This window comes from Delphinus delphis, chromosome 7, assembly GCF_949987515.2.
Source record: "Delphinus delphis chromosome 7, mDelDel1.2, whole genome shotgun sequence".
NCBI classification, from domain to species: domain Eukaryota; kingdom Metazoa; phylum Chordata; class Mammalia; order Artiodactyla; family Delphinidae; genus Delphinus; species Delphinus delphis.
In genome coordinates, this window is record NC_082689.1 from 43,848,660 (window position 1) to 43,875,687 (window position 27,028).

Here is a 27,028-nt window from a genome sequence, read left to right on the forward strand (position 1 = left end):
AAATAATGTATTTCATCTGTACAGTGACCTCCTTGTTGCTTTCATTTTTTTCCATGTGAGCAAGGTGAGGCTCAGAACTGTGAAGGAATTGCCCCAGTTCACACGGTGGGTAAACCTCAAAGCTAGGACTGTGTCCCAGGCTTCTCCTCAGAGCCCAGGAGTTTTCCTCTAGGGAGACAGTCTAGGTATTCAGAAAAGGAGAAGGAAATCATGTCAGTGTTTCCCTAATTGAGCTTATCAACCACCAGATAATCAATAAAAGTTTAAAGATTTTTCAGGTCCCAAACCTCAAGAAAATGTATGTTTAAAACACCTCCTGGTGATTCTGATGCTCATTTATATTTGGGAATCTCTGGGTAAATTACATTTTAAACCACCTAAAAACATTTTTTTAACTCATTGGTAAGTATAACATATATGTTAAAACCTTTTCATCATTACCATTTTTATAAGATTCTTCACTTTAGGACTTTTTTGGTTGGAAAAGAATTCCAATGTAGCAGAGGAAGAATTATTATAAATGACTGTGTATACACGACCCTTGTACAGTATTTACTTCCTCTAAGGTGAGTCAGAATCCCCACCACTAGGTGGAGGCGATATTCCACAAATCTTCCTGGCTTCTCTGTTCAGACTAAGTGGCAAGTGATTCTGCTAGGTCTCCATAAAAGGACATCTCAGAGGCTCGCTGCTAAGAAAATCAGCAGGGCAGGCATAAAGAAGCCAGACTTTTAACTGCCTGATTTGAAATCACTGAGGAAGAAAAATGCAATCAACATCTCTATCAGAAATCGATCCTCAAACGCCGTAGGACATTATTTCAGATGGTCCAGGAAGAGGGGAAATGTACTGATAGGCCCAAACTACACGTTCTGTAAACCTCCGTCGTGATAACAATAATAAAGTGTAGTATGATATAGAGGAAGTTAAGAATTATTACCGTCACTGTTGAAGAAATGTATTTTTATAAATCTTAAGGGTTGAACTGAGCAACCAAATATGGCCAGGAATCTAGCAACCAAATGCCGCCTGTTTTAGGAAAATGAAGAAATGGTTTACATCAGAAAAGCCGGTGGTTAAGTTTCTTACTGAAGACGAGTACAGGGAACAAGCCGATGCTGCGACGACCCGCGCCCTGGAGGACCTGCGCCAGGCCTGCCGCAGCCCCGGCTTCCCATCCTGGCTGGCCGTGTCCAGGCTCCGGGCGCCTAAAACGTAAGCCCCGCTCCACTGCCCGCAACATAGCTTGGGTTGGAGTTACCATGAAAATAACAGGATAGTTTGGATCAGATACTTCAGGCTAGAAACAGACAACTTTCCTGGATAGCAAATGACATGGAAGCTGTCAGAGTCGCTTTTGCTTCAGTGCTCTGCCTCACCCTGTGGATGTGCCAGTGTCAGAATAAATGTTGATCAGATGTGTTTCATAGGGAAGGCCATAAAGATAACTCATAGGAGAAGGGAGACGGAATGGGATGTGTCACCTGCTTCTCTTCCTACAGGGGACGAAAAGTCATTTGTAAAGATCACCAAGAAAGACATCTCTGCCCCAGCATCTTTTCCCTACTGCTTTCCCTTCTTCCTAGCTTTATCCAAACGACAGTGCCCTCAAATTAAAGATTGAAGGGGGAAAGTCGTGACACTAAAATAATGAATAAATAGTACGTTTAATAAGAAAGAGAGAAAGAAGGAATTAGAAAGCAGGAGTGGGTATATTTGGCAGCGTTCGGTGCTCCTAAGTCTGCCTACTTCTCGATCCTTTCCCTGAACGTCTAGAGAAGGATCACATAAGCCATTCCTGTTTTTACACCCACTGTGCAAATGCCATCTTCTATTGATGCAAAGTCAAATTTAATTAAAGGGGATAAGTAGCCAGGGAACATGTTATCTTCCCAATAAACCTCTCTGTGATAACATTAACTTTATTTAAAACAAATACTAGGTTTGCAGACTTTGTTCTTGGAGGAAGCCACTTGTCGCCTGAAGAAATTAGGCTGCATGAAGAACAATATGGCCTTGCGGGTGCCTTCCTGGAAGAGCAGCTCTTTAACCTGAGGACTCCTGACAGTCTGCCTGCACACTGACTTCATTCTGGACAAGGAAGTGGGGAAGGGCAGGGATCCTATTAAAGGTGGGCAGAACTGTACCGGGGAACAGTGGCAAAAGCATTCACTATGGAGAAAAATCAAATCACGCTGGAAAGGAAAACTAAACTGTATTGAAGATAACTGATCCTTCTTGGACAGTTCTGTGTATTGTACTGTAGGTGGCCACCAAGATTCTGTGACAGTCATTACCACTGTCCTTGAATGAAGACTCTCATTAGGAACAAAGGGATCGTGTTGATCTTCAAGGGGCCAGTTAATTTGAATAGGTGCCTTGTCAACCGCAGGGCATTAAATCCTCTCTTAATCCCCAGAACCTGTGTCAAAAGACTCTGCATTGCTCTTCCTGCGTGTTATCAATGTAAGTGCTGGAAGAGACCTGAGATACACTGGACCAGTATTTTCCAAAGTGTAGTCCACAGGATGCTAATAAGTGTTAGTAGGTAAAGGAATCCTGAGGTCAACTAAGATGGATGCATGATTAAACGTACTGCAGGACTTCTCAGAGCCTTTAATAATGCTAATGCACACTGTGAACTTCCTAAAGAGGAGAAATTGTGTGCAGCATTCTCCGGCTTAATTTGACAACAGAACCCTTTTTCATGAGATTAATATTTCTTGGAACACATGTTTGGAAAATGCTGATGGTGGAGGAATGGAGGTTTCAGAAGGTTAAATAACTTGTCCAAGACCACAGGGCTTTTTAGAGGCTGCCCTGGGACTAAAACTCCATCCCTGCTGTTTCCAATGACTCAGGTAGAAGAAGAGACCTTTAGAAATGAGGCGCCATCTCGCCACAGCCTTGGGTCTCACAGTATTGGTGTGAGGGGCCATCTCTCCATAGCCTTGGGTCTCACAATATTCATGACTTATTTTTTATTTTTTAATAATAGCCAACTAACTGTTTGATAACTGTGATAAAGAGAAACATTTCCTATGGTTATATTTTAAAGTTTTGATAAGACTTTTATAGACATATATAAAGATTAGAATTTAGAATTACTTTTTACATTTTTTTGTATGTTGAAATTGAAGGCATTTAACCTCAAGTCGACTGGCCTATTTTATTTTATTTTATTTTTACTCCCTAAATTCAGGTCTCAATAGTGTTCACACCTGAATTTCTACAACAATTCTGGTTTGGTTTTTTTTTTTTGGCTGCATTGGGTCTTTCATTGCTACACGTGGGCTTTCTCTAGTTGTGGCGAGCAAGGGCTACTCTTCGTTGCAGTGCATGGGCTTCTCATTGCAGTGGCTTCTCTTGTTGCAGAGCACGGGATCTAGGCTCACGGACTTCAGTAGTTGTGGCACGCAGGCTCAGTAGTTGTGGCTCGCGGGTTCTAGAGCACAGGCTCAGTAGTTGTGGCGCACGGGCTTAGTTGCTCCGCGGCATGTGGGATCTTCCCGGATCAGGGCTCGAACTCGTGTCCCCTACATTGGCAGGCGGATTCTTAACCACTGCACCACCAGGGAAGCCCCTCGACTGGCCTATTTTAAAAAATTGTTTAGTTATACGTGTTTATAACAATTTCCTACAAAACAGATTTGTGATCTTTCTTATAGAGAACAAATCATTTTTCTTCTTGTGCTTCATGATTTTAGACTCCAGAGTGAAATGAGGGACTAACCATGAGCTTTGACCCTGAGGAAAAGAGGCCAAAACATAGGTCTGGGAAAAGATCTGAACATGGCAAAACAATCCAAGGGTTAAGATGTTGCTAACTTCTCTTTAAGAATCAAACGCAGGCTCTTTTGCTGTGGTGGGGCCATAAAGAGTAGCAGCATAAAGAATGAGGAATCTCCCTTTTCTAGAAGGGTTATGGAGGAGGGACACACAGATCATTTGGGCACTGCTTTCTGGAACCAAATTTAGTATTGCGTTTTTCTAAATTGTTCAATAAGAGTGTGGCTGCCTGTTTGGAATTCTTTAGATTGATTTCCAAATGATATTTCCTCTTTGAAGCAGTGTGTCAGTGTTTTACGGGTCTCTATTTTTGCCAGACACCTTTTAATATCAGGAGCTTTGCTATTTTTGTGAAATACACTAAATTTAATCTGTGCTTTCACATAGACTTCGATATAAAAAATCAAAGTATCTTCCATTCAGATTTATGAAGATGATGACTTTTATAAGTGTAAAGTTGTAATAGCGTTTTTGTTACAGTTTAATCTGATTTTTATTGTTTTGTAATTCTAATTATTGGTGCTATATTATAAACGTATCAGATGTGTTTGTGGTTGTGCTCACCAAGAGACGGTGTGTGTCCTACATAATGTGTGTGTGCATAACGTGTGCAGTCTGCTGGAGTTCCCAGGGGACATCCCAGCCAAGACAGCCACTGGGCCTCACCTGCGCCAGGGTGAACAGGTGCCGACAGTAGAAGAAAGCAGCTCCTGGTGAGCCAACAAGCTAGGTGTAGCTGTTTTTATTGTGATCTTTATTGCAATAAAAATAGCTAAAGGAAGAGAAAAAGAACAACAAGAGGCTTTGGGGATATTGTTTTTCATTTTTACTTTTAGAGGAAACCATGGATTTGTCAGTTTCTATTATGTGAGTACTGTGAGAAGCTAGATAATTAAAAGCACTGCTTGTGATATATTGGGTGTATTTCTGTTGTGCTTATTTGAATTGGGGTTTGTTATAGTGCTGATCATAGGTCTAGTCCCCATCAAGCAGTATGTTTGTCAGCTCCTCTAAGAGATCTTTTTTCTCTCCTTCCCTTCTTCCCTTCTCCTGTCTGTCTACCGTCTGTCTCTCTCTCCCCACCACCCTACTCCCTCTCTCCTCTTTTTCTTCATTTATTTAAAGGCCTTTAAACAATTTAAATGACCATTCAGTAAAATGGTTATGCCCTTCACAGGTTGTTGACAGTTGGTTCTGTGCCTCATGCCACCCTAGGTGTGCAGTTGTGGAGCACAACAGAACCTTTGTTGTGTTAGTGTGCCCATGAGGTGCCTCACAGAAGCTCACTGTTGTTAGCAAGTTGGACTCTTTGACCCCAAAACATATGAGTGAGATGTAGTGTAGGTCGCCATGCTTAAACAGTCATATTCAATGTTATTTTTTAAAGGTTTTTAAATAATATTTATTATTTTTGGCCACGTCGGGTCTTACTTGTGGCACGCGGGATCTTTCATTGCAGCGCGCCGGCTTCTCTCTAGTTGCGGCGCACATGCTCAGTAGTTGTGGCGTGCAGGCTTAGTTGCCCCGTATTGTGGGATCTTAGTTCCGCGACCAGGGATCGAACCCACGTCCCCTGCGTTGGAAGGCAGATTCTTAACCAGTGGACCACCAGGGAAGTCCCTATTTTTTGAAGGTTTTAAAACACATTTTACATATCACAAAAAATGTTTTGTCAATTAGTTGTATAGTTTGCCAATAATACTTAGAGCTGAATTACAGGGGAGTGTCCATCTGACATTTAGGACAATACTTGAATTTATGACTTTTCAAATCTAGAAATTTATGAGATTTTAGATATTAAGAGATTTGGAATAGCTGACATCGAAACATGTGGAAGAATTAAGACCTCCAGAATGATGTCAAGAAAAGAAAAAGGATCTTATATTATTCTGTATGTGATTATTGCCCAGAGTTAGAGAAGTACAATATTTAAATCACCTTTTTCTTTTGTCTGACTGAAAGAAGGATCCTATGCATAGATAACATAATAGATGTGGAATTCTGAAGATCCCCCACAGTGAGACAGGTATTTTTATCTGACCTGGGAGCCAGCTGTTTTCTGTATATTTTGGATATTAACCCTTTGTTGGTCGCATCATTTGCAAATATTTTCTCCCATTCCATTTTTTTTTTCCCCCATAGGTTGTCTTTTCATTTTGTTGATGGTTTCTTTGCTGTGCAAAACCTTTTAAGTTTGATCAGGTCCGTTAGTTTACTTTTGCTTTTATTTTTTTTTGCCTTGGGAGACTGATCCAAGAAAATATTACTATGATTTATGACAAAGAGTGTTTCACCTGTGTTCTTGGAGTTTTATGGTTTCATGTCTTACATTTAGGTGTTTTAGCCATTTTGAGTTTATTTTTGTATATGGTGTGTGGCAGTGTTCTAATATAATTGTTTTGCATGTGGCTGTCCAGCTTTCCCAGCACTATTTGTTGGAGAGACTGTCTTTTCTCCACTGTATATTCTTGCCTCCTTTGTCACAGATTAATTGACCATAGGTGTGTGGGTTTATTTCTGGGTTCTTTACTCTGTTCTGTTGATCTACATGTTTGTTTTTGTGCCAATACCATGCTGTTTTGATTACTGTAGCTTTGTAATGTAGTCTGAAGTCTGGGAGGGTTACACCTCCAGCATTGTTCTTAGTTCTCAGGATTGCTTTGGCAATTTGGGGTCTTTTGTGGTTCCATATAAATTTTTGGATTATTTGTTCTAGTTCTGTGGAAAATGTCCTGGTGTTTTGATAGGGATTGCATTAAGTCAGTAGATTGCTTTGGGTAGTATGGCCATTTTAATAATAATGATTCTTCCAATCTAAAAGCATGGGATATCTTTCCATTTCTTTGAATCTTCATTTTCCTTCATCAGTATTTTACAGTTTTCAGCATATAGGTCTTTCACCTCCTTGGTTAAGTTTATTCCTAGATATTTTATTCTTTTTGATGTGATTTTAAATGGGATTGTTTTCTCCCTTTCTTTTTCTGATATTTCATTATTAGTGTATAGAAATATTTTGCATTTTGTGTATATTAATCTTGTATCCTGCAACCTTGCTGAATTCATTTATTAGTTTTAATAGTTTTGGGGTGGAGACTCTAGGGTTCCCTGTATAGAATATCATGTCATGGGCAAATGTTACAGTTTCACCTCTTCTCTTCTAATTTGGATACCTTTTATTTTTCTTGTCTGATTGCTGTGTCTGGGACTTCCAATACTATGAGAGTACACATCCTTGTCTTTTTCCTGAATTTAGTAGGAAGCTTTCAGCTTTTCACCATTGGGTATTGTGTTGGCTGTGGGTTTGCAGTAAATGGCCTTTATTATGTTGAGATATGTTCCCTTCTCTATCCACTTTGATGAGAGTTTTGGTTTTTTGGGGTTTTTTCCCCCTCAGCAACAGAAGATCCTTTACTGAATCCTGAGTGTGAAAATCTACCATTTAGTTCTTTCTCCCTTCTCCCCGTGAGATTCAATAATCCCTTGATTTGCATGGAACATTGGTGTGTCTGCTTGTTCTTGCTGTTGTGTCCATTTTGTTGTTCTGATGAGAGTTTTATCATGAATGGATGTTGACTTTTGTCAAATGCTTTTTGTGCATGTATTGAGATGATCATGTGGTTTTTGTCTTTCCTTTGTTAATGTGGTGTATCACGTTGATTGATTTGTGTGTGTTGAACCATCCTTGTGACCCAGGAATAAATTCAACTCGATCATGCTATATGATCCTTTTAATGCATTCAGTTGGATTCAGTTTGCTAATATTCTTTTTTTTTTAACATCTTTATTGGAGTATAATTGCTTTATAATGGTGTGTTAGTTTCTGCTTTATAACAAAGTGAATCAGTTATACATATACATATTTCCCCATATCTCTTCCCTCTTGCATCTCCCTATCCCACCACTCTATGTGGTCACAAAGAACTGAGCTGATCTCCCTGTGCTATGCGGCTGCTTCCCACTAGCTATCTGTTTTATGTTTGGTAGTGTATATGTGTCCATGCCACTCTCTCACTTTGTCACAGCTTACCCTTCCCCCTCCCCGTATCCTCAAGTTCATTCTCTAGTAGGTCTGCATCTTTATTCCTGTCTTGCCCCTAGGTTCTTCATGACCAATTTTTTTTCTTTTTTTTTAGATTCCATATATATGTGTTAGCATATGGTATTTGTTTTTCTCTTTCTGACTTACTTCCCTCTGTATGACAGACTCTAGGTCCATCTACCTCACTACAAATAACTCAATTTCATTTCTTTTATGGCTGAGTAATATTCCTCTGTATATATGTACCACATCTTCTTTATCCATTCATCTGTCGATGGACACTTAGGTTGCTTCCATGTCCTGGCTATTGTAAATAGAGCTGCAATGAACATTTTGGTACATGACTCTTTTTGAATTATGGTTTTCTCAGGGTATTTGCCCAGTAGTGGGATTGCTGGGTTGTATGATAGTTCTATTTTTAGTTTTTTAAGGAACCTCCATACTGTTCTCCGTAGTGGCTGTATCAATTTACATTCCCACCAACAGTGCAAGAGGGTTCCCTTCTCTCCACACCCTCTCCAGCATGTATTGTTTGTAGATTTTTTGATGATGGCCATTCTGACCAGTGTGAGATGATACCTCATTGTAGTTTTGAGTTGCATTTCTTTAATGATTAATGATGTTGAGCATTCTTTCATGTGTTTGTTGGCAATCTGTGCATCTTCTTTGGAGAAATGTCTATTTAGGTCTTCTGTGCAGTTTTGGACTGGGTTGTTTTTTTTTTTGATATTGAGCTGCATGAGCTGCTTGTAAATTTTGGAGATTAATCCTTTGTCAGTTGCTTCATTAGCAAATATTTTCTCCCATTCTGAGGGTTGTCTTTTGGTCTTGTTTATGGTTTCCTTTGCTGTGCAAAAGCTTTGAAGTTTCATTAGGTCCCATTTGTTTATTTTTGTTTTTATTTCCATTTCTCTAGGAGGTGGGTCAAAAAGGATCTTGCTGTGATTTATATCATAGAGTGTTCTACCTATGTTTTCCTCTAAGAGTTTGATAGTGTCTGCCCTTACATTTAGGTCTTTAATCCATTTTGAGTTTATTTTTGTGTATGGTGTTAGGCAGTGTTCTAATTTCATTCTTTTCCATGTAGCTGTCCAGTTTTCCCAGCACCACTTATTGAAGAGGCTGTCTTTTCTTCACTGTATATTCTTGCCTCCTTTATCAAAGATAAGGTGACCGACCATATGTGTGTGGGTTTATCTCTGGGCTTTCCATCCTGTTCCACTGAAGTTTGCTAATATTATGCTGAGGATTTTTGCATGTGTATTCATCAGAGATATTGGCTTCTGATTTTCTTTTTTTGTAGTGTCTTTGTCTGGTTTTGGTGTCAGGGTAATGGTGGCCTTGTAGAATGAATTTGGGAGTGTTCCTTTCTCTTCAATTTTTTTGGAATAGTTTGAGAAGGATAGGTATAAATTCTTCTTTATATGCTTGGTAGAATTCCCCAGTGAAGCCGTCTGGTCCTGGACTTTTATTTGCAGGGAGTTTTTATCATTACAGATTCTATTTCACTTCTAGTGATTGGTCTGTTCAAATTGTTTGTTTCTTTGTGACTCAGTCTTGGCAGGCTGAATATTTCTATAAATTTGTCCATTTCTTCTGGGTTGTCCAATTTGTTGCCATATAAATTACTTGTCATTTTTCCCCCTTCTCTTCAACTTATGTTTTAATTTTGTCCCTTAACTAATTCATATTTCCAACCACTTAATGTTTACAATGCACGTTGGAACTGAATGTCTTACTAGACAGCTTATTAGGTATAGGTAAACGTTTAACATAGCACTGTAGTTTGGGAGCATGCAATATGGTTATAGATTAATGTTAACAAAGTACTAAGAGCTAGGGCCTGGATGGGAAATAAGACAACACTCCCCTTGCCATGGGCTATTTGTCACACAAAAATAATGGCAACATTTATCGAGTGTTTACTGTGTGTCAGGTATGTCATTTAACCATCAAAAGAACCTGTAAGGCAGATACTGTAATCATCTTAATTTTACAGAGGAGGGCCGTGAGACCCAGAGAGGTTACTTAATGTGAGTTCTCACTGGCAGAACTAAGACTCAAATCCAGACAATGAGGCTCCAGAGCCGGCAATCCTAACCTGTAAGGTCCTTGGGTTGCCATCTAAAAACCAGGACCTCCCTGGAGCCACAGTGGGGCACGTGGTCCTGTATTAGCCGTCCGAAGCTGATGGGAGTTGAGTGAGAGTAAGGTGCTCACCTGGACTGGCTCATTTCTTCCCCATTCTGGACATCACCAAGTTTCCAGTTACTCTCTTATTTTAAACCACAGTTTGTCCTCTCATAAGGTAAATTACTTAGTGATTTGAGAACCCACTCCCCCTTTCTCTCACCCCTTTATTCTGTTCCCATCCAGGCACTGACCTTTCTCCCATCTGCCTGATGGTTTGGAATTTTTGAGCCAGGAATTCTTAGAGCTTTGCTGAAATGACACAGGAGTGGTTTGGGGCTTCAGAAGTAGCTTTGTCTTGTCCCACTGCACCCAAGGAGAGAAAAATTTCTGAAGGGAAAATCATCTTTTATTTGCCTACAGTCAGCTCTGTCACAGCATGCCCTCATTTTCGCAAAATAACGTTAATTTTAGGGTCCAGTCTTTCACAATGAAGATGAGAAAACTAAGACCCAGAGATCTCCCAAAGGTAATTTTCTTCCTGTGTTCCTGCATTGTCTAGTATGGTAGCCACGAGCCACAGATGGCTGTTTAAATTTGACATGAGAGACTTCCCTGTTGGTGCAGTGGTTAAGAATCCACCTGCCAATGCAGGGGACACGGGTTCAAGCCCTTGTCCAGGAAGATCCCACATGCTGCAGAGCAACTAAGCCCGTGCACCAGAACTACTGAGCCTGTGCTCTAGAGCCCGCGAACCACAACTACTGAGCCCACGAGCCACAACTACTGAGCCAGCATGCCTAAAGCCCATGCTCTGCAACAAGAGAAGCCACCGCAACAAGAAGCCCGCGTACTGCAACGAAAAGTAGTCCCCACTCACCACAACTAGAGAAAGCCAGTGCACAGCAACGAAGACCCAATGCAGCCAGAAATTAATTAGTTAAAAAAATAAATAACAGAAGTCTAACTCCTCAGATGCACTAGCCACACTGTAAGCACTTAATAGCCACCTGTGGTTAATGGCTACCACACCTGACAGTGCTGCTTTACGAAGCTGTTGCCTCAGGTTACTGACCGGTGGGTGTGTCTGCTGGCCCTTCCCAGCTCCCCTGGCACTGGTCTTCAGAGTCCCTGCAACCTCCAAGTTTTCTCTGCAGGGTTGCCAGACCTTCCGAGTTATCTCCAGAGTGGCACTCATGATTAACAGAGCAGCAGGAGTTTGAAGGCGCTGGATTTCTATGTATCTGGGAATAGCCAGCGATCCTAAATGCAACTGCAACTACACAGGGTGAGTATCAGGCACACAAGGTAAGGGTTCAGAATGGCCGGGGCTGCTTTCAGGCTTGTTCTACCACAACAGAAGCAGAGGGTGGCCTCCCCGCCTCCTGGGGTTGGAGAAGGTCCTGGGTGGACCTGCACTTGGGCATCAGGCGGGTCTGAGTTTGAATTCTGGGACTGTGACCTTGTTCCCATAACGTAAGCCGAGTTCAGCTCCAAAATCCTCATATTTAAAGAGGGGGTAGTGATATGTATTACAGTGTGTTGTTGTTAGCACAAAACGATGATGTCATCAGCACACACCAAGCACCCCGTAACAGTGGGTGTGGCTCCCTGTTTCCTGGAATCATTGCTTATCTCCAGATTGGCTGCAAGGAATACCACTTAAATAATGGTCTCAGCACCACCAGTAGCCTCCACGCCCAGCAGTCCTGGAGGAACGGCAAATCAGAGGGGAGCACTTAGCCGACTGTCTGCTTCGTGTGGCCCGTGACAAGACTAATAAGCCAGTAAGGCAGCGATATTCTTCCTGTGAATTCCTTAGGCTTTTCATGAGGTTTATTGGCTGGTGGAGGTATGTGTGTTATTGTCATCTATTATTCTACTTAAGGCCTTGAGTGATAGTTTAATAATCAGTAACTAACCTCTTTGGATCCACGTGAGCTCAGCGCTTTGCGTAATTCACTTTTTCTACAATTATGGGGAAAAGCATATGAAACAAGTCATTAAGGTCGTGATTACCAACCTGGGCTTTGTGACCTCCCTGGGTATTTCCAGGGGATCTCAAAAGGGATTAGAAAATTCTCAAATCAAAATTTAATTTGAATTCACTTTAATTTTTTTTTTTTTAATGGCACTTTGAGGACAGGAGGAAGTCACAAAGTCCACAAACCCATGAAGGTGTCTGCTCTCAAAGGCTGGAAATTACTGCACTGTTTAATCACCTCTCACAGTAAACGTCTCATAACAAAGGCCTGTAGAGTTTGATCTCATTCATTACAGAGTGAAGGACTTTTATTTGTTTGGTCACATCGTTATCATTTAAGAAATACTTAAAAATGGTATTTATTTTTATTTCAACATGTCAACTGTGCATTTCCAAAACAGCAGGCTTTTCAGAGGAATAAATCAGAACTGTAAACACAAGACACAGTAGAAGTTTTTTGACTTCCTACAGTCAGTTTCACAAATCCACATACTGTACATTCATAGGTGAGGTTCAGCCTGTCACCCATTTCTTTATTTCTATAATGACATAAGCATAATAAATACATCTGATTTTTAAAGGTCACTTAAAATGAGTCATGATAATTTACAGTACAGTACATTTCAGTTCAAGTGCAAAAATAACTATTTGCTTAATTCTATTTCTTCCCGTTATTTTGTTTTTAAGCTGTGTTCTGTGGTGAAGCTAGATATCCGAGTGTAGACTTTCTTCTTCCAGATGCAGTTGTGGGCAGAAGTACTGTATCATGGAGAAGTCCTCACTTTATAATTGGTCCTGCCTAATCAGAGTCAGAGAGTAAGGTGAGTTGCTCATTTTTAACTCTGTTCTTTTCTTTCCTCTCTCCTGTACTCATCCACAGTATCATACACACTATATAATTGACCTTCCTTCAGCTAAAGCAATGTTCCCTTGTCCACAGCCCTCCCCCAAGGCTTCCTATAACCTCAGGTTTCATTTTTAGCAGCAAGCTTTATGCATGAGTCACCCGGCCATTGTCGACTGTAGCTGTAATATTTACAGTAGCATGCCTGTATCTGAACTGTCCAGTGTCTGACTATGTCTTCGTGGGAAAGAATATACTGAGAATTTTTTCTTTAGTCATTGGAAAGTGTACTTACTTCTTATTTCTGTCTTTTTCATTCCTGGTTTCCTATTCACCACCTTTTCCCCTCACCAAAAACAAAACAAAACTGAACCAGTATGTAATTTTTAAAAATTGTATCCCTTCCCTAGGCACTTAAATCTTATACTGTTATTTGTAAGTAGTACTGCTTAATTAAAGAAACCCTTAGGAATTCAGTGATTTTGTGTGTTTGTTTTAGTCCATCAGCTAATTAGAGCCCACATCACTATAAAGTTGTAAATAGTGATAGAGGCTATTTACAGTATCAATATATTTAGTAAACCCTTGTCTATCAAGCCACAGGATACTAAGTTGGTTGGCTGATTTCAAATATTCCCTCCTCTGGTCTTAAAGCCCATTTAAAACAAAAGGCATTTTAAAGCTCAGCTTAGCTTGCAGTAGTCAGTAACAGCTTTCGCCACTCAAAGAATTGACTATTTTCATTTTACACCATACCCATATAAAAATATATTTGCTAGAGATATGCCAAGTTTCTGATGAAACTTTTTCCTTTTTTTTTAAACAAAAGCATAGATGCCACTAACTTTTATCTGGTTACTTTTAAAATATGTCTTAAAATTTTTTTAATTGTTCTCTTTAAGAGAAACAAAATTATAGATGTATTCTGTTTCTTCCCAGTTTGCATTAAGAACCAAATAATTAGGATAAATAATCAGAAGAGGGAAATTATATCAGCATTCACCTTGAAACACTTTCTTTCCCTCCACTCATTTAGTGTAACTGCTGGTTTCGACTCTTACTGCCCTGACAGAGAAGTCCTGTAGTCCTTAACCTACCAATCCAAGAACTGAAAGTCCTCACTGAAATCCATTTTCCCTCTGTGACTCCAGTGAGACTACGGAAGTTGACCTATTTCTGCCAATATGTACTGTAGCTTCTACGTGTGTGAGCGTGTGTGTGTGTGTGTGTATTTCTGTATTGATGAATTCAGGTGTTCAGCAGCATATGTGGTGCTGTGCTCCTCAAGGTGCTCCCTCTGTGCTGGCAGAGGAGCCCAGTTCCATGCAGGGTGTGAGATGAGCAGGACCCCTCAGTGTCCCCCAGAGGCAGGCTGAACCTGCTGGTCCTCAGTCTCCTCCCTGCGCGGGTCTACACTGGGGTGAGTGGGGCTGCTCTGCGTCTGAGATGCTGCTGCTTGAGGGGACGGCTGGCTTCTTGATGGGTCAGAAGGAGCCTCACGTGGTCCAGGCCGGGCTCCACCAGTTGGAGAAGTTTCCCGATCCTCACTGGTCCCCTGGAAGGAAAAAATAGGAGGTGCCCCATGGTCAATGCTAGCAAACTTTTTATATGCTTTCAAGTAAGATATACGAAACATGGGGAGATCATCCTGAAGTAACCACTTCAGGAAACAAGTAACAGAGGAATAAGGATAGAATGTCTTACCTTTCATCTCCTTTCCTACGTGCAACTGTCCAAGCCGCATGAAAAACACAGACACTATAAGCAGACGTATCTTGTGGATAAAGGAACTTTACTACCAACATGCCTGTTACTCCTAGGAGAACAATTTACATCAGCACATATTTACTGGGCCCCCACCAGCCACTGTGGCAAGTCACTGGGCAAGCGGCATGGAACGGGAACTCAGTCCACTTGCTAAGACCAGAGAATTCAAGGCTGGAAAGCACCTTGTCCCACAGGAAGTGAGGAAGGCATCCTCAGCCTCAGAGACACGGCCAGGAAAAGAAGGTCCTGAAATTGAGTCCTGATGTATAGTTGGGATTTTAAAGTACACACTAAAAGTTGGTTTGTAAAAATTAGGAAACATTTCTTTTTTTATGGATTTTCCTCTGAATTAGTACCCATCACTTCAAAGAGCTGAGCACCCAAAAAGAAAAACAAAAGTTTTATTTCTGTAGTTCTAAACTGTAAAAGAAAAAATATTAGTATAATGACTTCTTCATAAGAGTAGCTAAGCCATACTAGCCAGTTTTTATTAATCTTAATATATCATAAAAAATGTTAATGATACTTAAGCCTAATAGGCTTCTGTGAAAACAAGGGTGAGTATCCAAAGTAATGCAAACATTGCCATTCAGGCAGAACTCGTCTTTCCTCTGCATCACCTCCTTGCTTCACATCCTTCCTATGCTCCTCCTACCCTGATAGCTTCCTTGACTTGTGAGCAGAGGATTTGTGTGAGTTTATTATCTTGATAAGCCAATAGGATCATACATGGACTAGACTGCATTATGGTTATCAGCAAAGAATCAGATTTGGTTTAAATTAGAGAAATATTACAGGTCAGTTTACAAAATTGTGATAAATTTAATTGAGGTAGTTCAAATTAAGGCAATTACTCAAACTACTCTTAAAGTCTTTCCCCTTTATTTTTCTCCTCCTGTGTCCTCTGAAGCTACTCTAGATACAGAGCTGACATTCATCAAGTGAAAGGGAGTGATTAATAAAAACACAGGGGAAGTAGACTCATTACTTTGGCTAAACTGTTCACAGAAGTTACGCTTAAACATTTTCCAAAAGCATTATATAGCTTCAGTTACAATTACCTACAGTGTTTTTATCCATGCGATTCGACGCTACTCAGGAGAGACCACGCCTCTAGGGACAAGAAAAACCACTTTTTATCTTTCAGGTGAGCCCGCTAGCAAAACCACATTTCCACTGAGTTAGGTGTCCTGTCAGACCCATTTAGTGGCTCAGAGTGTTACTTAATTTATCAGATATTTACTGAGGTCCTATTATATAGAATGTCCCCATTAGAATTTTTAAATTACAGAGATTAATATATAATTCACCAAGGCAAGAACCATATATCCATACTGTAACTAATGTCCACCAAAACAGACATTTCAAAGAAATATAAAATCAGAATGGATTTATTTTCTTTCTTTCAAGAGGTACTGTCTTCTCTGTGAGGCCTTCCTGAACCGCATAAGGCAGAATTTTCCCTCTATGGAACCTTGTATACACCTCTATAATACACTTGTCACAAAGCACTGAAATTATTTGTCTGCATGTCTATTTCCCCCACCAGACCTCCCATAAATCTTGTTGAATGAATAACTGAATAACTGAAACAACTGAGCCTGCTTAAGGCAAGGCAGCAGAGGAACTTTTTACCTGTAAAGGCTGTATCTCAGAAGCACGGTTGTCTCTTGTTAGCTGCATCATCTCTTTGATTTGGTAGAGTGCGTAAACAAAGGTCACCCAGGGAGAGGAGCTGACACCCCAGGCTGGCTTGTTCACATCCTCCTGTTCTTCCTGGTGCTTGGTTTTCTTAGGTGGAAGTCTGGGCTCAACGCGTGGCAGAACATCTTCTGTCTGTTGCTGGACCAAGTCAATGGTTGCTATGGGAACAGGACTAGAAGGAACAGGAATCCTTTCTGCCAGCATCGTCTTGTCTGGAGAGAAAGCCATGTTTAAATCGTTTCTCAGAGTTTTTACATATTTAAACAGATGTATGTATGTATGTATAAATAAATAATAAAAACTGAACAAATGGACAACCTCGATAAGCCCGTTCTAGTATGCTTGGGAATGTTGATAAGTTGCTGTGTAACAAGGGCGGCTTCTCTACTTGGCACAAGTACTGAGCAAATGAATGTGATGTTTACCTTCCAGGGTCTCCTTACAGGGCTTAACAGACATTAACTTATATTTATTTATGAAATGTATTGGTTCAGTTAACGTATATAACATCTGTGGGGCATAGGTTATAGTGAATGTTGCCTTAGGCCCACTTACAGGATTGAGATTTTTAAAGATAAGCATCAAAATAGGAAAAATCACACAGTAGCTGCCTTTATTGGCCTTTTACTGAAGGCATGGACTAAGCTGCATAAGAGAGATGATCTAGTTAGGATTATAAAAGAACAAGAATAAGAAAAGTCAGTACTGGTCTTTCCTTCTGAGTAACTTGTTGGAATTAAAATCTGTCTCTGGGGTTTCTGTAACAAGTTAGTTTTTCTCTTAACAGAAGCACTTCGGGTACTTGAAGCAAATGCTCCTCAAAGGACAGGACACCATAGAAGATGAGCCCTGTTCCAGGACCCAAGAGCTGAGAAAGAATATTTGTTTTAATGGTTGGCCTTCTTCATTGAAAAAAAAAAAGTTGATTCCCCCCAAAAGTTGAAAGCTTGTTCTCATCAACACATTATATTGGATATAACCTTCTTTCTGTATGATACATTTAAGAAGGCCACGCCTAATTAAGGGAAAACTTCAAATTTAAGGTTTAGACATTTTTATCAAATGAAGGTAAAAGCACAGAGATTAATCCCACTTCCTATCGCTAATAGTAAAATTACTGTATAATCCTATACATATCTGATTTAAATTTTAAATCTCTTTAGAATACCAGAGAAATTTAAAACCAATACTTTCCCCAGTACCTTGTACCGTAAAACAAAACAAAAGCAAGCTGCCTAAAACAACCAGTTCTTTTCAACATAGCAAGTGGCTTCTCTCCAGCAATGGTGCACGAGTTCACTGATACACCCCCGAGAAAATCTAGCCATGCAGGTCTGTGGTACACTCTGTTTCCACCTCTGGGTTTCTGAGGGGTATGTGTAGAATTCCCCACGGCTTCAACCTTTAGAACCATTAAAGAACAACGAACATGCTTACCTTCTTCCTCATCTGGCACCGCCAGCCACTGGATCAGGGCAAAGAACAGGAGGATCACCAGGCAGGCCATGCCAATTCCTCGGAATGTTGCAGCAGCCCCTGTGGAAACAAACAGCACTCTGTAGAGTGATTCCCGGAAAGACAGGTAGCCCTCATCCAAAATTGTCAATGTTCTGAAGTTCAGGGCAAAGGCAGCAGAGCAAAGAATGGCAAATGGCCATTAGCTTCATATAGTAGGAAAAGCACAGGTCTGGGCAGGTGTCAAGAGATCCAAGTGCTGGTGTTGGATATCTGTCATTGATCAAATTTTAAAACTGCATTTATAAAATAAAGGACTGTCTCCGAGTGCCATTTTAAAATTCAGTGGTGCTCTCTTCATAAAGACAATTTACCTAACTATATATTAAACAACCTTATTAATCTGTAATTAGAACAGCCGAGCTCAAGTAGTGCTATATATTCAGACATCTCTGAGCCCACCTTCTAGGGACCTGAATACTCAAGATTCCTGGAGCAGAATAATGCCATCTCCACCTCAGCCCTGCCCTTGTATTTCCAATAAGGGAGATCTGACAGGGCAGACAGACTGTGTTGTCACAGATGCAGTGACGTTACCAAAGCCAGCATATAGTTAGATTTTTTTGGTTCAAAATCTCCTGATGGAACAACAATGATGAACTCTCTTTCCTCTAGCATTATTATCAGCAGGTTTAGGGTACTTTACTTCAAACCAAAAGCACATGTGATTATTCATTTGTTTGGCTCCTTTGAGCTATCTGTGTAGCATCGCATTAAGCTGCATTAAGCTGTCAGAGAAGCGTGTACGGTTACAAGCTGGCTCTAATCATCTTAACTACTGAAGCATACTGCTCTGCAATTTTGACTACCATGAAAGCTAGAAAGAGAATATATGAACAATGGAGTTTAGCTTCTGGCAATCTTCAGTAATAATTTGAGTGTTTATTGAGGGGTTGCTAAAAAAATTTGTTAAGTTTTCATCAAAGAAGAAAGAGAAAAAGAGAAAACCATTCTTACCAAAATAATTGACTAACACGCCTCCGATCATGGCTCCACAACCTCTCCCCAAACCCAGATGAAGGCCCTGCAGGATGCCCTGAGCAGATGTCCTCAGCTCTGGGGGAACCGCAGCGCTGAGATAAGAGATGCAGGCTGCCCAGATGGCCGCGTGTGTCACTCCTGGAGAGGAAGAGGAGCGGGCAGGGTGACCGATCAGCACTCCTTACATTACTCTTTTTTGGAACATGAGTTATTTACTTAACTATATATATATATATGTGTGTGTGTGTGTGTGTGTATATATATACACACACATATACATACCTAATAAAGATAAATATTTTGTGGTAAAATATACGTAACAATATTTATCGTTCAAACATTTTTAAGTGCATGGTTCAGTGGCTTTAAGTACATTCACGGTGTTGTGCAACCATCACTACCGTCCATCTCCAGAATTTTTTTATCATCCCAAACTGAAATTCAGCACCCGTTAAACAATACTACCTCCAGGCCCTGAGAAACACCACTTACCTTCTGTCTCTATGAATATGACTATGACTGCTCTGGGTACCTCATATAAGTGGAATCATACAGTGTTTGTCCTTTGGTGTCTGGCTTATTTCACTTAGCACAATGTCTTCAGCGTTCATCCATGTTGTAGCATGTGCCAGAATTTCCTTTTTAGGGCTAAAGGATATGTAGCCTTGTAACTTTTTTATCCATTCATCTGTTAATGGACATTTGGGCGGTTTCCCCCTTTTGGCTATTGTGAATGCTGCTGCCGTGAACGCTGATGGGCAAGTATCTCAGTCCCCGCTGTCAGTTCTTTCGGGTCTATACCTAAAAGTGGAATTACTAGGTCATATGGTAATAATATATTTAATACTGTGAGGGGCTGTTTTCCACAATAGCTGCACCATTTTACATTACTACTAGAAATGCACAAGAGTTCCAATTTTTCCACATCTCACCAGATGTTATTTTCTGTGTTTTTTTATAATAGCAATCCTAATGGGTATGAAGTGGTATCTCATTGTGCTTTTGATTTGCATTCCCTAATGGCTAGTGATATTGATCATCTTTTTATGTGTTTTTTGGCCATTTGTAAATCGTTAGAGAAAGTCTTTTGTCCATTTTCAAATTGGGTTGTTTGGGTTTTTTGCTGTTGAGTTGTCAGAGTTCCTTATATATTTTGGATATTGACCTCTTACTGGGTACCAGACGTATAGATCAACGGAACAGAATAGACCCCAGAAATAAACCCATGCATGTACAGTCAATCAATCTGCAACAAAGGAGGCAAGAATATACAGTGGAGAGAAGACAGTCTCTTCAACAAGTGGTGTTGGGAAAGCTGGACAGCTATGTGTAAATCAGTGAAACCAGAACACTGCCTCATGCCATATACAAAAAATAAACTCAAAATGGTTTAAAGACCTAAATGTAAGACATGACACCATAAAGTTCCTATAAGAGAATATAGGCAAAACATTCTCAGACATAAATCGTAGCAATAGTTTCTTAGATCAGTCTCCCAAGGCAAAAGAAATAAAGCAAAAATAAACAAATGGGACTTGATCAAACTTAAAAGGTTTTGCACAGCAAAGGAAACCATCAACAAAATGAAAAGACAATCTAAGAAATGGGAGAAAATATTTGTAAATGATGCAGCCAACAAGGAGTTAATATCCAAAATATATAAACAGCTCATACAACTCAATATCATAAAAACAAGCCAATCAAAATACAGGCAGAAGACCTAAATAGAAATTTCTCCAAAGAAGACATACAGATGGCCAACATGCACATGAAAAGATGCTCATCACTGCTAATTATCAGAGAAATGCAAATCAAAACCACAATGAAGTATCACCTCACATGGGTCAGAATGGCCATCGTTAAAAAGTCTGGAGAGGGTGTGGAGTAAAAGGAACCCTCCTACACTGTTGGTGGGAATGTAAATTGGTACAAACACTATGGAAAACAGTATGGCGTTTCCTATAAAAGCTAAAAATAGAGGTACCAATCCCACTCCTGGGTATATATCTGGAAAAAGTTCTAATTTGAAAAGGTACGTGCACCCCAATGTTCATAGCAGCACTATTTACAATAGCCAAGACACGAAAGCAACCCAAATGCCCATCAACAGATGACTGGCTTAAGAAGATGTGGTGTGTATATATATATATATATATGCATGCATACATACATACATACACACAGTGGAATAATAGCCATAAAAAAGAATGAAATATTACCATTTGCAGCAACATGTATGGACCTAGAAATATTATACTTAGTGAAGTAAATCAGACAAAGACAAATACTATACGGTATCGCTTATATGTGGAATCTAAAAAATTATACAAATGAATCTATATACAAACCAGAAACAGACTCACACAGAAAACAAACATGGTTACCAAAAGCGAGAGGGAGGGCAGGAGGGGTGACAAATTAGGAGTATGGGATTAACAGATACTAACTACTGTACATAAGGAGATAAGCAACAAGGATTTACTTATAGCATAGGAAATTATATTCCGTATCTTATAACAACTTATAATGGAATATAATCTGAAAAAAATATAAGTGAATCACTTTGCTGTAATCTGAAACTAACACAGTATTGTAAATGAACTGTACTTCACTTTTAAAAGGTTATTTCCGGGCTTCCCTGGTGGCACAGTGGTTGAGAGTCTGCCTGCCAATGCAGGGGACACGGGTTCGTGCCCCGGTCCGGGAAGATCCCACATGCTGTGGAGCGGAGCGGCTGGGCCCGTGAGCCACAACTACTGAGCCTGCGCGTCTGGAGCTTGTGCTCCGCAACAAGAGAGGCCGCGGCAGTGAGAGGCCCGCGCACCGCGATGAAGAGTGGCCCCCGCTCGCCGCAACTAGAGAAAGCCCACGCACAGAAAAGAAGACCCAGCACAGCCAAAAATAAATAAATAAATGAAATTTAAAAAACAAACAAACAAAAAAGGTTATTTCCAATTTTTTCCATTATAATTAGCACTATGATTAACATTTTTGGAGATACAGCTTTTTTTTTTTTTTTTTTTTTTTGGTACGCGGACCTCTCACTGTTGTGGCCTCTCCCGTTGCGGAGCACAGGCCCCGGACGCGCAGGCTCAGTGGCCATAGCTCACGGGCCCAGCCACTCCGCGGCATGTGGGATCTTCCCGGACCGGGGCACGAACCCGTGTCCCCTGCATCGGCAGGCGGACTCTCAACCACTGTGCCACCAGGGAGGCCCTGGAGATACAGCTTTTTACATATCTTATTTACATTGGCTATAATTCTACAAGTGGGGTTAATGATTCAAAGAATATAAATTTTTTTTTGCCTTTTAATATACAGCTCCAGTTTGTTTTCCAAGAGTGTAGAGACTATTTACAATGCCTCATTACCAGTTTCATTATATCCTCACCATTTGTTGGCAGGGAGGGGAGGGTAAAGATAACAGGTGAAAGAAAATTTGATTATTTTAATGTACAGCAACTGTGCATTGTATGAATTTAAATCTTTACTAGAGCACGGCTTTAAGTGTAATAGGAAGAGGGACTTCCTTGGTGGTCCAGTGGTAAAGAATCCACCTTCCAATGCAGGGGACGTGGGTTCGATCCCTGGTCGGGGAACTAAGATCCCACATGCCGCGGGGCAGCTGAGCCCATGCGCCACAACTATTGAACTCGCACGCCACAACTATTGAACTCGCACGCCCCAATGAGAGAGCCCACGTGCCACAAACTAAAGAGCCCACATGCCCTGGAGCCCACGTGCCACAACTAGAGAGAGAAAACCTGCACGCCACAGCTAGAGGGAAACCCGAGCAGACTGCATGCCATAACGAAAAAGATCCCACATGCCTCAACAAAGATCCCGTATGCCACAACTCAGACCCAATGCAGCCAAAAAACTAATAAGGAAAATAAATGTAATAGGAAGATATTGTCACAACAGGTTTTATAGATAGCTGGAAAGGATTAAGAGATCATCTGGTTCTGCCTAGATTAAGTCTTGGACTTGCCTCCTGAAAAATAATCTCATTTGGAGATAATATCAACAGAAACTCAACCTATGTTTTAGAAAATTAAACTGAAAGATTAATATTCATTTAAGATTTAATCTGACAGTCTGCTTCTGCCCAAAATAAAATAACAGGGACTGGATTTACTTCCTTCTTGAAACAACAAACAACTGGACAAAATATATGAAACAATAGTTCCCAAGACACTGGACATCACTAACAAAGACAGTGATCTCAGAGAGATGGGAAACAATGAGGCGCTCCAGCTTACTGCCTGGTCAGAGTTTGAAAGCTACAGGGCACAGAGGGGGAACCAGTGAGTTGAAGAGATGGAGCCGACAGTCTGGGGAGACCAAGGCAGCTGGAGCTCCAGGTCAGAGTACCAGAGAGCAGAGAGTTTCACAGCAACTCCAGAGATCTGCAGATGGTTTCCCTCAAGTATTCAGCAGAGTACTGATTAGCAAGAGCGTGTATAGAAACTATCCAAAGCCAGGGAAAGAACCGCCCCAAAAGCATTACAGAAAGCATTCCTCAGAACCCATACAGGGCTGGGAATAATACCTGTTTCCACCAGCCACACTGGAAAAACTCATGATTCCTGGGATTGGTAGAGTACTCAAAAGGGTCTTGTGTTAGTATTATGAAAGGGTTAGCCCTAGTTTAAACACTGCTCTGGTACCACCTAAGTAATGTTTAAAAGCAAGACGCAAAAGGATCACACTAGTTCCAAGTAATCTAGTTGTGTCCCAGAACAAATCTCAAGAATATCTGTAGGAATACAAAAATATCCAGCACCTAACAAGGTAAGATTCACAATGTCGGACATATAATCAAATTACCAGGATGATTTTACTTAAGTAGATCCATAATAGAATAAACACTATTTTCACTGGGTACATTAGATTATATGCCCTATAGTAAACTGAGAAATATCAAAATAATTTTTCTTATATGTTTCAGTAATAATTTCAAGTAGGCTGTTTTTTAACTAGAAAGATGGAAGAGGCAGTATGCACACTTAATTTCCACAGAATTCAAATGAAGTGTTTGCTTTATCTGACTAAACAACTGCAGTACCTTAGATAATGCCAGCCTTCTCAGAATTGAATAATGCCTGGATAGAGTCTTAACTGTAAATGTTGACACAGTAATACACAATTAAAATATTATATGTTTTAAAGAATAGATTATTAAAGATGCAGCTAACTCCATTTCTTTTCAGATATGCATAGTTTTTCATTAACACTAAGGAAAAAACTCAAAAATATTATGAGAAATAAAATGAAATTTATTCAACATTAATTAGATTCAATAGTAACATCCAGCATAGATTTTGGAAATTATTTCTTAAAGATGAATCATCAAAGACCTGAAACCACATCAGATGGTTGTCAATTAACTTTAGTGGTGATGCCAAGTCTATTGTTATGTCTATATTTGACCAATCAATTACAGGATTTACAAGTAGACAAAGATGGGTCTATGTATTTATGTGACCAAAACAGTAACAAATATATTTTTGCTGTAATTCTAGATCAAATATAATTCTAGCAGTTATTCTCTTAAATGTGAAGGCTTGGACACACACAAACTCTTCCAATAATAGGGTTTCTTTTTTTTTTTTTCAATTCTAAGGGTTTTCTAAACCTTTGAGTCTTCTAAGATAATTAAAGCATTTTCCAGCAGGATGACTTAAATTAGGATACTTTTAAACTATTGTTAAAATTTGTTGGCTGGTATTACGTGGCAGTTATAAAAGATTCTCTGTAGTTAGAATTCCAGAGTTTCCTCATTGCTTTTTTGGGACTGATTAGATCATTGGAACACTCTTTAAAGCAACTCAGGGCATTAACTGAAGGGAAAAATAGTAAAGCATTTAGTAAAAAATTTTTTCTCTGGTACTAAAAGCAGAAGAATGAAAGCCATTTGGCTTGTATGTTCCAACATTTTCCAGGGTAGATGTAGAATTAAAATTGGTTTCTCTGAACTACCTTTATTTCAAAATATCATGTAAAAAGAAGAATCCATATTACTTCCTAGAAAAGAACCAGCAAATGTAAATCCACAAGAGGGGACTGGATTGATAACAATACCTCGTATACAAATGACAATTGTGGAGTTTTGGTTCTTGTTCTTAAACTTGAATATGCAACCTAGTAATCATACTAATAATCTGAAACGCTTGCCAATATTTTTACTACACTTGTGTTCTGGTCCTCTACAATAAAGCAATCTAGAAATCTAAAAAAATAAATTCCACCATTTTCCGTATTTGTAAAATGGTATTTTAGGTATAAAACAACTTTCCTTTAAAATTTAGAGGGTAAAAGATATCATAAGCAGAAAAAAGAAAATGTTTCTACTTCTTTCCCTTTTATTAGAGAACTGTGAGAAAGGAGTAGATGATTATTCTCTACATGATGAAATAAATAAGCAAATGTATTGTGTCACTGGTAAATGTGTTTACCCTAGAGCTATACCTTTTTAAACCTTTTAGTATGAGGTAACTAAGTTGGTGGATCAAACAGTAAGAATAAAAGGATGTTACCTCCGTGACTGACAGTAGTAACAAAGGCACATGAATTGACTCTCCTTGCAATGTTATTAACTCTTCCTTGGCTACTTGTTACAAAACTACTGATAATTTTGAGTGGCAATTCAACACCAACTCACATAACAGGTGCTTAATAAATATGTTTGAGTGGCAATTCAACACCATATGTTAACTGACAACAAATAACGCTCGAAGACCACATAGGTCACGGAAACTTAGCTTCTCAGTCCTTTCTTACCTTTACTGTGGTCCCTTGGGATTATCTTCAAGGCTAACAGAAACTCAGAGATATTTTCATACCACCTACTGCCAAGACCTTAACTGTTTGTGAATACACTACATTTGAATAACCTAGAACCATGAGAAATAATTATGATTAACATTTAATTTCTCTCATTAATAACGTTATTATAGCAGCTTACTCTACCAGGAGCTGTGCTACGTATTTTACAAAGATTATCTCCTTTATTCTTCCTAGTAATTGGTACCATTTTTTTCTTCATTTTCCAAAAAGGCACAGAGAGATTAAAGTGCCTTGTTCAAAGTGACACAGACAACAGGGTAGTGGAACAGGATTTGAACCCAAGGTGTCTAAGCTCGGAACTTCAGTGCTTAAGTACTATACTACACATCCTCATAACCACTGTTAAAAGTATTCTATAATAAATGTAATCATCTAATTTGAGAGGTTTTCTTGATAATATCAAACATGCCCAATAATGTATCAATTTTTTAAAAATGTACATTCTTACTACCTTCTTCCCCTCCCTCCTAAAAGAGTTCACATCACACATAATATCAAGTTTTTTATATGCCCCAAATAACTCTTTACCTTATAATATTCAACATTCTTACCTGATCCTGCAACACGAATTTCAAGATTGTTCAGTCTTGGCCCACAAGAATGCTCTATTGCAATACATGGCATGTACTGATATGGACAAGAAAAAATCCTTGCTTCCCAAGCAGACAGCTGCTTTTTGTACAGTGCTGCTTGGCTTGGGGGAATCACATCATAATGGCATGGGAGGGGTGAGAACTGATGCGGTATCGGGGAGCTAGTATTGTTTGTTTTGTTTTTCTTGCTCTGCCACTGACTTGTGCTTACTGAACACAACACACATATCCCTTTAGCAGTGGCACACCAAAGCAGTTGTGACAAACCTTTTCCATTGATGGACCAAAGCATACATTTCAATTAGCTCAGTGTACCTCTCAAATGCTGAGATTAAAAAAAGTTTCTGAAAGATCAACCTGGTAAAAACCAGTAAGAGACTACTCTTCAAACAACAACGCAAGAAAACAAAAACCAAACCAAAGCAAAAACAAACCCTCCACTGGGCAGGCGATAAAAGGAGGCAGTATTGGTTAAGGTAATGCTCCTGTTGTAAGAGAGAAACCTCAGAATCTTAGTGGTTTCACCCATTAGATGTTTTCTTTTCTTGCCCATATAAAGTCCAATGGTCAAGGCACAGGAAAAGTAGCAGCTCTGCTTCACATAGTCATTCAGGGACCCAGGCTGCAGAGACTCTGTCTTCTTCCTCACATGGTTACCCTGGGCACCGATATCCAGCAAAGGACGGAAGAGAGGATGGCACATGGAAAATTTTATGGGCTGAGTTTAGAAGTGACACGTCATTCCTGCTTACATTCCACTGGGCGAATCAGTCATATGCTCATACCTAAGTGCAAGGAAGGCTAGGAAGTGGAGTCCAGTGTGTGTCCATGAA

At 39.8% G+C, this 27,028-nt stretch overlaps 2 protein-coding genes across 12 annotated transcripts in view; one reads left to right on the forward strand and one right to left on the reverse strand.

The window, feature by feature from the left end:
- The window catches only part of NEMP2 (nuclear envelope integral membrane protein 2), a 42,233-nt gene extending 25,749 nt beyond the window's left edge, over positions 1-16,484 (forward strand). For 2 of the 9 annotated variants that reach the window (XM_060016417.1, XM_060016418.1), the window contains 4 exons: positions 1,039-1,215; positions 1,943-2,131; positions 11,116-11,246; positions 12,681-12,766. In XM_060016417.1, the coding sequence (XP_059872400.1) occupies positions 1,039-1,215; positions 1,943-2,084 (319 nt within the window). In that variant the 3' untranslated portion in view covers positions 2,085-2,131; positions 11,116-11,246; positions 12,681-12,766. Of the gene's footprint in view, positions 1-978; positions 1,216-1,942; positions 7,759-10,432; positions 10,585-11,115; positions 11,247-11,599; positions 11,811-12,680; positions 12,767-16,349 lie in introns of those variants that run through there. The other 7 variants (XM_060016413.1, XM_060016412.1, XM_060016420.1 and 4 more) reach the window with 7 other exon arrangements.
- Positions 12,052-27,028, reverse strand: part of MFSD6 (major facilitator superfamily domain containing 6) — a 74,264-nt gene continuing 59,287 nt past the window's right edge. For 2 of the 3 annotated variants that reach the window (XM_060016409.1, XM_060016410.1), the window contains exons 4-7: positions 18,730-18,891; positions 17,695-17,793; positions 16,189-16,469; positions 12,052-14,341 (exon numbers count right to left, since the gene is read on the reverse strand). In XM_060016409.1, coding sequence (XP_059872392.1) covers positions 14,138-14,341; positions 16,189-16,469; positions 17,695-17,793; positions 18,730-18,891 — 746 coding nt within the window. In that variant the 3' untranslated portion in view covers positions 12,052-14,137. Of the gene's footprint in view, positions 14,342-14,490; positions 14,516-16,188; positions 16,470-17,694; positions 17,794-18,729; positions 18,892-27,028 lie in introns of all 3 variants that reach the window. The other variant, XM_060016411.1, reaches the window with a different exon arrangement.